General features: G+C 41.1%; 2 protein-coding genes across 6 annotated transcripts; both read left to right on the top strand.

Annotated features, from left to right (window-relative positions):
• The first annotated feature begins 70 nt into the window (after positions 1 to 70).
• Positions 71 to 7,496, top strand: LOC131666989 (uncharacterized). Its single transcript, XM_058940139.1, has 17 exons — positions 71 to 274; positions 794 to 922; positions 1,023 to 1,191; positions 1,269 to 1,645; positions 1,721 to 1,892; positions 1,966 to 2,159; positions 2,230 to 2,377; positions 2,442 to 2,741; positions 2,947 to 3,013; positions 3,695 to 3,935; positions 5,120 to 5,245; positions 5,297 to 5,456; positions 5,533 to 5,909; positions 6,165 to 6,336; positions 6,405 to 6,598; positions 6,725 to 6,872; positions 6,937 to 7,496. Exons 1-17 carry the CDS (start codon positions 86 to 88, stop codon positions 7,239 to 7,241), a joined length of 3,468 nt encoding a protein of 1,155 aa, XP_058796122.1. The 5' UTR covers positions 71 to 85; the 3' UTR covers positions 7,242 to 7,496.
• Positions 7,497 to 8,224: 728 nt separating this feature from the next.
• LOC131667035 (zinc finger-containing ubiquitin peptidase 1-like) lies at positions 8,225 to 14,542 on the top strand. 5 transcript variants are annotated; one of them, XM_058940205.1, is made up of 9 exons: positions 8,225 to 8,444; positions 9,578 to 9,793; positions 10,913 to 11,169; positions 11,334 to 11,637; positions 11,699 to 12,129; positions 12,244 to 12,661; positions 12,733 to 12,860; positions 12,932 to 13,155; positions 13,235 to 14,542. In XM_058940205.1, coding segments are annotated over exons 1-9 (2,025 nt in total). In that variant the 5' UTR covers positions 8,225 to 8,442; the 3' UTR covers positions 13,280 to 14,542. The 5 variants fall into 5 exon arrangements, with proteins under 5 accessions (XP_058796188.1, XP_058796189.1, XP_058796187.1 ...); XM_058940206.1 differs by having other exon boundaries at positions 8,225 to 8,448; XM_058940204.1 differs by having other exon boundaries at positions 8,225 to 9,793; positions 12,259 to 12,661.
• Positions 14,543 to 14,652: the final 110 nt, after the last annotated feature.

Here is a 14,652-nt window from a genome sequence, read left to right as displayed (position 1 = left end):
GTCTCAAAGCTATATAAACCAGCCGATTAATAAATAACATCGGTCAGTGTTACTTATTAATTGACTCGATTAACGCGTGAAAAACATGAAGCTATTGTGGTCGTTGCTGATGCTGTGTGCCCTTGTGGGCCTCAGCCGTGCTCACGAACCTCACGTTTGGACGTCCCTTGGTGAAATCAAGGGATCCGTTATGTATACCAGAACGAACAAGACTATTCTTGCATTCCGAGGTGTGAGATACGGCAAGTCTACCGAGGGAGAACGTCGGTTCAAGGTCAGTTTCAGTATTTCGTTAACCACTAGTGTTTGACTTTTCTCCAGTGCTGCGGCTGCAGCTGCTGAGAAGGTAACGAGCATAAATAATTAGCTGTTTTATTACTGAACGATGTGTTATTATTATTATTGAAGACTCTTTTTTATAAATATGAGCCGGCAGACTACTTGACTCACATTTTCTTTCATTAAGCAAAGACTGATAATTTTTCTGGCGCGCAGAGAGACGTATAAATACACACAATCGACGTCATAATGCAAAGTCCGATAAAAGATTAATCCTAATTACAGTAGTAACCAAATCTTGCGTGAAAATCGAAAGTTTAACATAAAAACATTCCAATTTGATGAAATGTAGAGCGTAAAACAATGCCGCTCTCGCGTAGTTTTCGAGGTGAATTGAATAATGATGCTTGTGATATCAACGGTAATGTCGTCATTGCACGTAGCTAAACGGGTCTCGAGCGTGAGAACGCATTTGCCGTGAAATTGCCTCCAATTGTTGCGGTCCTTGTTACAGATCGCTGAACCCATCGAGTCGTGGGCTGGAGTTTTGGACGCTTCGAAAGAGGGACCATCATGTCCTCTAATCGCTGCTCCTGAATTGGCTAGTGAAGATTGCTTGAGACTAAATATCTATGCAGGCAGGGTAAGTTTTTTTTTTTAATTACAGTACTTTCAGACGTATAATATATATGACAATATACACGAAAAACTAGCTAATTATGGTGATTTTCATTCGACTTTAGTTACCAAATGGACCAAATCAAGAGGCTAATCCTAACCGCCCAGTTGTTGTCTGGTTCCATCCAGGTGGTTTCTACGGCTTTTCAGCTCAAAGTTACGTCTTTGGACCTGAATATTTCTTGGACCAAGATATCGTATTAGTAACGGTTGAATATAGAATGGGAACTTTTGGTAAATACACTTTGTCTTTTAATAATAACTGTCAATACTAACGATATCATTTAAAATTTTTAATTCTACCATCGTAGGTTTCATGAGCACTGGAGATGCTCGTGCACCAGGCAACCTGGGACTAAAGGATCAAGTCGAGGCTTTACGTTTCGTTCAAAAGCACATTTCAGCTTTCGGTGGTAATCCTAATTCCGTGACCATCGCTGGTAATAGTGCTGGTTCTTGGAGCTGCATTTACCACATGATGTCGCCAATGTCAAAAGGTCTCTTTCACCGAGTGATCGCTTCCAGTGGTTCACCCACGACTCCCGATCTCGTACCTACGAATCAGACTGATATCCTAATGAGACAAGCTAGCTTTGTCAATTGTCCTAGCAACAACGTCGACGCTGCCATCGAATGCTTGAAGAAATTACCGCACCAGCAAATCAGTGACACTTTGCCTAAATTTTACGTATGTTTTTCATTTTTAATAGTTCAGATTTGTCTTTTATTTCAGCTACTATAATTCAGCTAATTTTACGTTTAGGAATGGTACAATGACCCAACTCTGATCTGGAGTCCAGTCGTCGAACCCGTTGTACCTGGCGTCGAGAGGTTCATCGTCGATCAACCACTCAATCTGATCCGTCAGGGCAAATTCGAACATGTTCCTCTTATTACAGGCATTACTAAGGACGAATTAGGTGGTATCGCTGCTCGTGAGTATACATTCATACTATTCTCTGATTACGCTTATATCGACCAGGTACTACTAACATTACGTTGTTTCAGCTTTTTATGAGGCTGCTTTGAAAGGCGACGAGTCGGTTTACAAAAATTTCACTGACAACTGGGAACACGCAGCCCCAATAAGTTTCCAATATGAGCGTGACACCGAACATTCCCGGCATGTCAGCAGAGCGCTCAAAAAGTTTTACTTCAACGACAAGCCCATTACCGTTACGAATGGCCTGCAACTTAATTTGGTAAGCTGTTCTTTTGGGGAGGTATAAGAAATGGTGAGAGTTTATTAAATGGCTAAATATAATTTTCTAGATTTACACTGATGCTATCATCGGTTGGCCAACTCAACGTTTTGCTCAGCTGATGGCTCAATACTCCAAAGCACCAGTGTACAACTACCAATTCATCTATCAAGGACGTTACAGTTTTGTTACGTGGTCTGACACTAAGAAACCTTTCGGTATACATTTTTTGAAACAGAAAAAAATGACTTAGCTCCCCGAGATAACATACTTATATTTCAGGCGTTCTACATCAAGACGACTTACTGTACTTTCTCACACTCTCCTTCGGTTTCCCATTGCTGACACCTGCCGACCCCGAATGGCCAATGATACAGAAGATGACGAGTATGTGGGCGAACTTTGCCAAAACCGGTGAACCCATCCCGAAAAACAATCATTTGTTCAAGGATGTCACCTGGAAGAGTCTTAATCCAAAAGAACAAAATTACCTCGAAATCGGCGAAACCTTCACAGTTAAGAATAGGATGTTCTCGGAGAGATACGCTCTGTGGAATATGCTTTTCCCTATGCCACCTCTCAGCCAATAAACTCGCCTAGCTACGTAGATACGTTAAGAAAAATAAATATTTATTACGGTTTTTATGCAGTATATGACACTTTTTCCTTGATACCTCAAATTTTTCCATGCGGACATACGCTTATACCACACCTTGAGTTAAATGTCGTCGTCGCAAAAAGTAGAGATGCGCTCTGCCGACCTCTTACATGAATTCATTTCTCCTAGCCGCAGTGTCAAATGACTCACAGATCTGTTTGAAGGTTGCCGTTGAGCGTTACGTGTGGATACCAGAGTGTGCGATAAAAAAATACTTTAATTATTAACTGAATTAAGATTTTGCTCCATCTAAAAAAATATAGTATTAAATTTTCAGTGCCTTACTTCTTTAGTTATCTTTAGTATTTTGTGAAATGAAACTGAACAACTGCACCTAAACTATAAAACACATCGCCAAAACAACGTAGTTTCTTTAGTCTACTAGTTTAGTATTCACTACACGCAACGTGCACGACGAACGTCAATTGAAAAAAAAAAACAAGCAGCTGCCAACTGAATACGGCAATTGTCTAATCAACCGAACAGAAAAAAAAACGAACGAACGTTATATCGCGCGATCTCATTGATAGGCAAAACGCAGAGACGGGAAATTTAAGTACATGTAAGTCGCAAAACTGTTTGGTTATAAAAACGCGTATAAGCATTATAAATCTAATCTCGCGCGCGCGAATCGTAAAAGCAGATGACTCGTGCACTAACGAGGAAAGTATCCGCAGGCAGTGCAAAATTCGTGGGTAAATGATCTGCATTGATTTGCATTACGTTACAGGCATTATTTTTCACGAGCACGATTACAGTTAAAAGCGTATCAATAATAAAAAGCGAGTTGGCAATTAGCATAGCACAAGCATATCGTTCGTCTCGGTCGAGCGGCACAGGTAATTGCCATTCCCACGCCGGTCGTGGGTGTATAAAGCACAAGCAGAGACGCCGGCGGCTCAGTGCTCGCGATGAGTTCGACGCTGTCGCTGCTAGTCGTCGCGTGCTTGGCGGTGATTGCCGTCGTCGCCGAAGACGAGGTTGCCGACGAGCTTGTCGTGCAAGCGCCGTCGGGCAAGTTGAAAGGGTCGCTTCTTGAGACGAGGTTGGGCAGAAAGATCTTTGCATACAGAGGAGTGAGATATGCCGAGCCACCGATCGGGCAACAGAGGTTTCAGGTTGGTGCCGATGGTGCGAAAGGTTCCACGCGCGTGACATTAAAGTATAACGAAGGGTGCTCGACAGACACGAGGACGAAACTTTTGCGACGTATGCAAATTGTGAAATTGTTGTCAGTAATTGTCTCGCGTGGCTACGTTTTGTGAATTTTCACACAACTTAAAGCACTGTTACGAGGTATAATTAGAATATCGTCGGTCAAATTTCGAAAACACTTTGCAACTCTTTGTGCTAAAAAAATTATCGCGTCACGTGCGTACCTCGAAATCGAGTCAGCGACGATTATCACGTAGCTACTATTATTTAACTTTCGATTGAAACTTTCGGTTAGACTGCTCTCACCGCGGAATGTTTATTCAACGATTTGTGAAAAAAGAAAACTTTCCTGCTTGCAAATGCAGCTCTAATCGCTAAAAAGTTCATCGTCAGCGCAGATTCAATCGCTTATTTAATGAAACATTAAGCGAGAGAAATTGCAGCTAGACGGTCTAGCGCTAATCAAAACTATTCTGCAATCAAATGCCTTATCGAATGTTTTCCAAAATCGCTTGCGCAGGCACAATGAGTAATGTTTCTTAAGCCGCGCATGATTCACGCTTCAATATTGGCACGTTCTGTGCTTTTTCGTTTTGGTAACAATTAATCGCTAGATTAAGAAAATTGATAGCATGGCGGATTCGATTCACTTAATTCTTTTAGTTGCATAAATTTAATTTAAGTATACCTAACAACGTGCATTGATATCTGTAACTGTGAATTAATTCTATTTCAATTGGCCTTCTAAAAGTTCGAAAAAAATATCAAAAGACCAATTATTCATTACCTCGTTGTACGTAATTAAGCCTATCTCGTTAAATCACTCAACGAGCCAAGTACATTCTGTCTCTGGCCGGGCAATTGTTCTTCTCAGCTCGCGGCTCGGTTTTCGGATTCGCACGATCTGAATTTTCGCGTTGCATTCAGACTCGAGTTTCCGGTTTTCACGCTCCGCCAAGTCAATTATCACAGGAGAACACGGTACCGCGGATTATGCAATGCTTCGTTTTTCCAAGAACCGAGCTTCTAGTTTTAGATCTGTTTTGCTCGTCGCTCTGATTCTCGCGAATGGACTTAATTTTTATTGTGCGCCGAGAGCACGCAAATGACAACAGGTATTACGGAAATAACCTTTTGTTTCCTTTAGCCACCTGCACCAGTTCATCCGTGGGACAACGTTTACGATGCCTCGGAAGAAGGACCAGCGTGTCCGCAAGGTGGTACCGAATACGAGTCCGAGGATTGTCTTCGTTTGAACATATACACCACCAAGGTAAATTTTGAAAATACAACATTGGTATTCTCCATGCGACTTTTCGTTTAGATTTCCAGTGCTGAAGACATTACCAGAAGGCCTGTGATAGTATACTTCCATCCTGGTGGATTTTACTCATCGTCCGCTCAAAGTTTCATCGACGGACCACAGTTCCTGTTAGATCATGATATCGTATTAGTCACTGTGAACTATCGTCTCTCATCTTTAGGTCCCTAGTAACCATCCAATCGAATAAACTCAACAGTTTACAATTATTCAATGCTAAACAAATTTATTTATTACAGGTTTCATGAGCACAGGCGATTCACTCCTGCCCGGTAACTTAGGACTAAAAGACCAAGTAGAAGCCCTTCGTTGGGTGAAGAAGAACATCGCAGCGTTTGGCGGCGATCCGAATTGCGTAACCATCACTGGTTACAGTGCTGGCTCCTGGAGCATCTCACTTCACTTGGTATCACCGATGTCCAAGGGTCTTTTCCATCGTGCCATCGCTTCCAGTGGCTCGGCCATTTACCAAGAACTACTACCCACCAACCAAACTGATCTCGCTAAGAAACAGGCCGAGCTTCTCGGTTGCCCCACTGACACCGTTGGCAACATGCTCGTTTGTCTCAATACCAAAACCGCCGAGGAGTTCGGCGGCACTGTTGGCCAGTTTTTCGTGAGCGTCCGCTTTTACCTTTCTTGTGTTTGATTACCTTATGATGAGTGATTAAATTATTGAGGAGGATTGCTTTGAAATACGAAGATTTTGAAAAGTTTTTTTTATCTTTCGAGCCAATTTTATTCAGATAAAAATTGAATAAAAGTTGCCTTCCATCACTGATATTTCTTAAAAGACACATTGTAATTTCGTTACAAGTACTCTTGAAAAAGTCAATGTCACAGTACTAAGCGATAAAACCAATGTTAACAGGAGTGGTACGGTAACCCGATCCTCCAGTGGTTGCCAGTAGTCGAGCCAGAAGTGCGAGGAATCGAACGTTTCCTTCCAGCGCAGCCACTTGACCTCATTAAAGAAGGAAAGTTCCACAAAGTTCCTTTCATCACCGGTGTGACCAAGGACGAATTTGGCGGACGTATCGTTCGTAAGTGCATCATCCGAATCCTCATGTTTATCCATCTACAATCATAATTTAATAATATATTTATACAGCAATGATCGAACAAGCGAAAAGTGGTAACGACTCAATGTTTCGCGATCTAAACGAACAGTGGGAGCGATTGTCTCCGATAAATTTCCTTTACGAGCGTGGTACTGATCGCTCGAAGGAAATCAGCAAGAAACTCAAAGACTTTTACTTGGATGGCAAAAACGTCAGCGTGGAAAATTCCGAGGGCCTCGCACGCGTAAGTATCGAGTATTCGCGATTAACTTTTTAATCGAAAAACTTCTTCAGGGTTATTTGCGACGGGGGAGAGGGAGGGGAAAATAACAAATAAAAAATAAAAAAGTACAAATTTTTATTTTAATAGCTTTTCGCTGATGGCGTCATTGGCTACTCCGTGCACAAGCTCGTCAACTTAGTCGCGCAAGCTTCCGATCAGCCGGTTTACTACTACAAGTTCACTTTCCAGGGACCTTACAGCCACGTCACTTGGAATGACACGAAGAAGCCTTACGGTAGGATTATGTCTATCCAGTTGCTTCGAATGTCGAGGCTGACAAATGCTGTGCTCCCTTTTAGGCGTGGTTCATCACGACGACCTGCTCTACATATTCCGCGTGAGCTTTTTCCCGGAATTTGACAAAAACTCAGCGGAGATAAGGACAGTCGAACGCATGACGGCGATATGGTCGAACTTTGCGAAAACAGGCGAACCCATACCCAAGGATAGCGAACTCTTCGCCAACGTTACGTGGGAGAAATTCACTTGCAACAATCAAAAGTACTTGAACATCGGTAAAGATCTCGCGATGGAAACTGCACTGTACCAGGAGAGAATGGATTTCTGGGACAAACTATTTCCCGTTGATTATAATAAGCAATGATGTGCTTTTTATCGAGTGACATGTAACATTTTTTACGAGTAACGCCCCACAAACGTCATTTAAAGCAGACACATTTTTCTTCTTTCACACACGAGAGGCGAGAAAGAAGAAAATCTCCAGTGATACACGAGGAAAAGTACGAAGTCACATGCGATTTTCTTAGTCATTGTTCTTACGTTACAGTATAGTCGAGAGAGCTTTTCCGTCGCGCAATAATTATGTAAATATATGAGTGAATAAACTTTGAGTATCGATTTGTTACGCAGTCCCTTTCTCATTTTCCTACACTCGGCAAACCGATTAGCAATCGAGGATCAACGCGAAAATTGTTCTTGTACTGCAGATTAACGAATCGTTGACTTTCGGGCATCGTACCAGTTTGGATGAATAATGCATTGTTGCATCGTGCTTTGCGGCGTAACGACTGCGCACTGAGAGGAGGCGCGCAACGTTATTACACCGTCAACAGGTCGTTAATCATTTACGATTTGTCCTTGGCTTGCAGGAAACGGATAACTCCAAATAGTTTTCTGAAGTACTTTTCAGCCTCGTTGATTCGACACTGCGATGAGCTATTTTCATGACTCACCGTGTTTTCATTCACGCCTAATTCAAGGACTTGTTCGATTACAATCGATCTTGCACAAATTGAGGGTAACATTTTCTTTTCTCGACAGAGAGAGAGAGAGAGAGAGAGAGAGGGGGGTAGAGAGGGAGGGAGGAAAAGAGAAAAAGATCAGATCTACCATGAAGCTGTCGTCGTCAATTATTTCTCGAATACGCCAAATGGTTTTTTTTCCGACAATTTCATTGCAGTTCGAGAAAAAAACACAATAAAAATCAAACGCAGCGATCGCAATTCAAGCAAAAACTCGCGCGCGTTCAGAAAGCACATTGCGAGCTGCGCGCGCACAGCTGACCCTTTGCGTTTGCCATCCTCAACGCGAGCGTGAATATAGTCGTATCGTGACGACGAACGGTAGGGTGGTTAGACAGTCTCGCGGTGGCGCCCGCGTCGTCGCCATCGCCAGAAGCTGGAGCCCGTTGATGAAAAGACGAAAAAGGAAAAAGAAAAAAAAAAAAAAAAAGGAAAACAAGACCGAAAGATGGGTCGAACGTGCGAGGTGGCCTAGTTGCCGTGGAGGGACAGCATCCTGGAGGGTGTCGCTCAGTAGGGACACCACTGCACCCTCTGTCTCCGATGTTGGTATTGTGTGCAAGAGCGTGGATGAGCAACAAATCACTTCGTCGATAGCGCGATTCTCTCAGCCGTGTGTGCGTTTGCGTGTGGGCGCGGAAGTGTGCATTTTTCGGAGCAGAAGGTTGTTGTTGTGATGTGTGACGTTGGGGGTTATACGACACTGCAAAGGAGTGGGGAGCGGGGATCTTGCAGTAAAATTCAATTCGTCGTCGTCGCTCGTGAGAGTTCGCGTATCAAGGACAATTACGTTAATCAGCATTAGAGTTCATTTATGAAGGTGCACGTACTTGACTCGACGGTGGTCGTTGGGGCACGCAGCGCCGAGGAAAGTATATAACCCTAAAACTCATCCGTCGACAACGTGTGCTGTGCTCACGCGCTCTTCCTCTTACAATATAGTTTTTCCAAGACAATATTGATGGATTCAATTCCGCTCAAGCTTTTACGGTTACGTGCTCTCCAATTGATTCTTATGTATCGTCGTAATTTCGAATGTTACCAGTCGATTTAATCCGATCGAAGAAAGATAGCTTTCGCCCTCGTCCGTAAAAAGCAAATCACGACAAATTTACTCACCAATTATTGCAATCAATCGTGTTCGTCACCAACCCATCACTCTTATCCCGACGCCACTGGAAACTGTAACAAGGCCGTCGCGTCGGTTAGTCGACTGTGTATACCGCAGGTTTAATCGGCATAATAACCGGCAGCGCGTCGAATTGATCGAGCGCGCTTTCTATTACCGTCGCGCGACTACCACTGAAAAAAGCTCGGATACACTTGCGACAAGTGTATTTTCGTACAACCGAGTAAAGCTGTTTTGATTGGGGCGAATGAACTACCGCGGGAACTCTGTTCTCCTTCGTTTGTTATATTTTGTGTCCTGGAGTCGTGGTAATGAGCGAGATCAACTCGATTCTGCGAGTGACGTTCATCGATGCTGCGCTTTATCAGACGAATTATGGGCGACATTATTAAATGAACACACGCACGCCCGATCGGAGATATCACACGAAGCCTTCAGGGACACAGAGCGCCGAACTCTAATTTTGCCGAAGCGACAGTCAAATTTGACATCCTCCGCCGTGGGAGGATTTCGTCGGAGATCGTCGATCAACTCGATCGCTGGTTGCAGGATGTACAACATGGCGTCGGCGAAGACGCCGGAGATGAACTACACGTGCGAGATATGCGGCCGAGAGGGTTTCAACGACGAGGAGATGCGCTCCCACATGGCGCTCTACCACCTGAAAGGCGCGGCCAATTGTCCGTTCTGCGACCTCGACGAGGTCTCACCCGCGGAGATGCTGTTGCACGTCAATAGCGCCCATCTCGATTACCTCACACCCAGGTGAGTCCTTCTACTCGCTATGGTCATACGGGGCATTTTTTCTTTTGGACTTACCAAAGCGCTCGTTTCTCTTTACTCTCGCTGCTTGAATGCTTATGCCATTTTTTTTTTCATTTTTAGTTGTTCCGCTAAGTGGGTGTTTTTTTGTTCGCTAGAGGCAATTAAAAATAAAAGTGACGAAATGTTGGTTATCGGATATGGAAGAGTATGCCTTCATAAGAGAGTATTACAGATATTTGCATCTCGATATTCATGCAAAGTGTAGATTAATTCGCGCGGGAAGTACATATAAACGGTTTATTAGAAAAATAATCCAAACCGAATTTTGATTGTTTGCTCTAAACTCATTTCGTTACGCTAATCAGCACCGAGTAATTAACGCGTCTTTCATATCGCGCAAACCCTCTGGCAAACTACAACTTTCCAGAATTACGATCGGACGTAGTGCAATATGAAACGCGTATAGTGCGAGGGTGAGAGTGAGAGAGAGAGAGAAAGTTATACAACTCAAAATGAGTTATAAAGTCGTGAAGCTGAGGTCGCGGGGTAATGGTCGCACCGTAAAAGAGCTTGAAAAGTTGCCAAGACGCGTAGCCTTGGGGGCTTCTGCGCTGCAAAGCGCAAACTGATAATTCTTGAATTCTTGCCGCGGCTATCTACAATAAACGATAAACACTCGTTTCTGGACATTCGAGAAATAAACTATTGCATCGTCAAATTTATAAATAGGCAGAGGAAAATCGCGAATGTTGGGTTGAGCAATTATGTGAAAAGGATTTATTTCAAGTGAGGTGGCAGGTGGCGCCAGCTTCTGAAAAATCGCCGCGCGCTAAAAAGCGCGCGAGATCGTCTGTCAGCTGTTGCTACACTTTACTCTGTTTCCCTTTGTGTCTCGTGCGCGTTCAAATCCCAACGGCGCTGTTCGCCCTTTATCATTCGCGATTTATATCATCAAGGAATACAAACAAAATGTTGAGGACAAATTTCGTGAAAGTAAATTCTCGTTGGAAAAAACGTCGTAAATCGTAAGTCATCTTGCCTGCAATACACGTTATCTTGATAGAAAAACAATGACAACAAAAGAGAAGTCACATAACTAGGGTGCCTGAGTGTTTCCAGCACGCCAGACGAGTCAGACATGATGGCTTTCATCGACGACGACAGCATCCAAGACCATCATCATCATTATCACCAACATCATCGAGGAAAATCAAGGTTGCAAGGCGAATCGTCCAAAGGATCGACTTACTTCCAACAAAACGGTTGGTCCACTCCACCTTGTTCCTCAACGATGAAGGATGAGGCTGCAGCATCTGCTAGTGGCTCGTTGGTTAATAATAACAATAACAACAACAATGCTAGTCATGTAAATAATGGTGAGTTGATTGTGTTTAGTGTAATTTATTTAATGTGGAGGTTAAATAACTATTGTAACAGGGGAAGCTAAACTTACTTGCAAATAATTTTTTATTTAACAAAAGAAGAGAAATAGTTGAGAAAATAATTTTGAGGTCATTTATTGAACATAAGAAACCATTAGTTCCAGAAAGCACAGCAGGTCATGGTTCTCCATTACGCTCCAGCCTGAATCTGCAACTGCGCACTCATGCAACTCCCAAGCTTCCAGTACAAGAATGTCCAATGTGCCCTTATAGTTCAGACAGTCCTTCAAAACTGGAAGAACATATCAACCGCCAACATTTTGATCTAACATCACCATCAATACCCCCAGGCTCTCCTCCAACCAGAGATAGTACTTTCAATTGCCCGTTCTGTGTCACCTCGTTTCCTAATTCATCTGATTTAGAACTACATGTGAACATAGAACACAAAGATATATTAAGGTAATATACTTTTTTAGTTTCAGTGGTAGCAATTGTAACATACAGCATTTAACATTTACAGTCCAGCTAAAGCAGCAGTATCTCCTTATTCTGACATAGCAACTAGCGGTGGAGAGACTCCCTCATGTCCAGTTTGCCTGAGTACTTTGTTTAAAAACAATGAAGAGCTCACTGCACACATAGAAGAGCATTTCAGCAAAAAGAGCACGCCCTCGCCAATAACTCCCGACGCATCAACCGACAGACTTCTTGCGCGCGATATGGAAAGGCGAGAGAAAGAAGTGAGAAAGCTGAGAGAACAAAGAGAATTTGCTATGCTTCAGGCGCAATATGGCATGGACAATCAGGGTAATTTTAGAGAACAAAGCGTCACCAATATGCAGCGGGCTGTGTATGCTGGCGAAATGTCTGTAGCGGATTACTACGAAAAGCAAATCGAGTTGAGAGCTGCAGAGAGTAGTGGTATTGACGACGGTAGTTCTTGTACGAGAGGTAATCTACAAAATCTTGGTCACTAGTGTAGTTGCATCCCTTTCTTTCTTTTTTTTGTTTGTTATTTTGTTGCACAATATTAATAATCGAATCTACCTTATTTTGGCTAAACAGTCAAAAAATTTTCAGGGCTGGTCCCTAAAGTACGAGCAGTTAGTCAAGGCAGCAGTAATGTATTGAATACCTGGATGTGTTCAACAGTAGACCATTATGCAGTGACTTATGGTGATAAAGGTTGGGGTTGTGGATATAGAAATATGCAAATGATGCTGTCGTCGCTTCTCCAACATACAGGATACAATGAGTTAATCTACAGAGCCTGGAGCTCTGGAGTAGGTAATAATAGTCAAAGTGAAAATCCTCAACGAAGTTCAATGCCTTCAATATCTAGACTTCAGAAGATGATTGAGTGGGCCTGGGCACAAGGTTTTGATATTCAAGGTGCTGAACAGCTCGGAGCCAAATTAGTTAATACTAGAAAATGGATTGGTGCTACTGAGGTTGTAACGCTTTTATCAAGTTTAAGAATTAGGTAATTAAAATACTGTATTACCTCTTGTTTTCCTTTAATTGTATTTTTAATTTAAATTCAAATTTTTACAGATGCCAGCTTGTGGATTTTCACAGACCTACGAGTTCTGATGGCAGTCATCCAGAGATGTTTAAGTGGGTATTACGATATTTTCAACGAGATGATGATTTTAAACCACCCCTTTATCTCCAGCATCAAGGTATATACATCATTTTCTTCATATATTTCGCTCTTTGAATTATAATTTTGAATACATTGAATGTCTTACAGGTCACAGTCGAACTATAATGGGAGTGGAACAACTGAGGGATGGCTCAATAATAATGTTAGTACTAGATCCAAGTCACAGTCCAGCTCAAATGGCACAATTCAATAATACCAGTACTGCATCAAGTGCAATGAGACTTGTCAGAATATCTACTGCTGCAATGAAAGCTAGACAATATCAGATAGTTGCAGTATTAGGTACTATTGATACAGAAATACAATATCAGGTTAAAAATCGAATTATTTTAAGTTTCTCTTTTTTAGATTAACTTTACTAATTTACCATATTGTACCTTTTTTATATAGCAAAGTAAGATGCTAGAATCCCTAAGGATCCCTCTAGATAGGTGAGATTTATTAACGGAAACGACAGATTTTACCTGGAGAGAGAACTATTTTCAACTTATTTCTATTCCTCCCATAGTACTCAAAGTTATATGAATATAAAATAATTTTAGTTAAAACAAAGAAGCCTTGCGCTACAATAGCGTTAATAAATGTTATTCTTACATTGCAAACCATCTTATTAATATAAAGATTTAAAAAAACATTGACATTGGAGGGTAACTCAATACGTGAAAGTTAATCTGCGACACCAATGTTATAATCGTAAGTTCTTAAAGTTAAGGCGACGAATTTATCGAATTTAATTCTTAAGCTCGTGATATATGTGAATTACAGAGGGACTCAAAAAGAAAAGGGAAAGCTCAAGACTAAAATAAAAGATGTAAAATATATTGTGTAACTTGAGCTTGAATATATAATTTTGTTCATCAATAGTCCCTCTAAAATTCTAAAGCTTTTGAGTATTTGTCACTTAAAACGACTGTGCTCTCAAGGCCATCATTTTAATCCAAATAATTATGCTGGAGTTTTCATCGAATGTACCAATCAACAAATCCATTTGTCAACTCTTTAACTAAATCTCTGCATTAGGATTGGAAATGTGAATAAAAATTATGCAATTGTGAATATGCAATCAGTTTTTACAAAATGAAAATGAATAAGATGTCACAAAAAGCATCTAGTCAACTAGTCAATTTTTCGTCAATTTAGTGATTCGATAGGAATAAGTATAGCTTATACATATGCATTTTACTTCTTTAAATGTTTTTATTGATTTTATAAGAGTAGTGCCTCATATTTCCACACCTAATGCAAATAGATATGCCTGCACTACTTCATTAAATCTTAAATACCACTGGAAGATATATAAATATATAAAGTACAACTACTTTCATACTATTAAAAACAAATAAACATATTTACTTACTGAATTGACTTAAGGCTAAAAAGCCTAGCACGTAAGTACTAATAAAACTGAAAAAAAAGTCCATTTATTTATTGTTTCATTGATTTTCTTATAAACTCTATGAGAAAATAAGATGAACTAATTATACAATATTCCTATGTTCATTACAATAGCAAAGTATTCTTGTAACAAAACTAAATAACAGTGAGTAGTAATAAAGGTAATATTATAACAAAAATCGTGTTAAGTTTAATGCTTTGGAATATATGATGCACAGCTGTAAACAAAGGAATTGTTGCTGCATATTTCAGGAGAAGCGTTTTGTTATCTAATGACAAATTTTTGAATTGTACTAAGCGCTACAAACATTATACATCTATTGAAATGAAATATAAGCTTTGTTAGAAATCCTATTGTAGCATTGAATTTTTTGATCAAAATAATTTTTTTCTTATTTTGTCTCATTAAATGG

The sequence above is a fragment of the Phymastichus coffea genome, unplaced genomic scaffold (genome assembly GCF_024137745.1).
Source record: "Phymastichus coffea isolate CEN01 unplaced genomic scaffold, Cenicafe_Pcof_1.1 PCOF00062, whole genome shotgun sequence".
Classification (NCBI taxonomy): domain Eukaryota; kingdom Metazoa; phylum Arthropoda; class Insecta; order Hymenoptera; family Eulophidae; genus Phymastichus; species Phymastichus coffea.
This window is presented reverse-complemented; position numbering and strand designations above follow the sequence as displayed.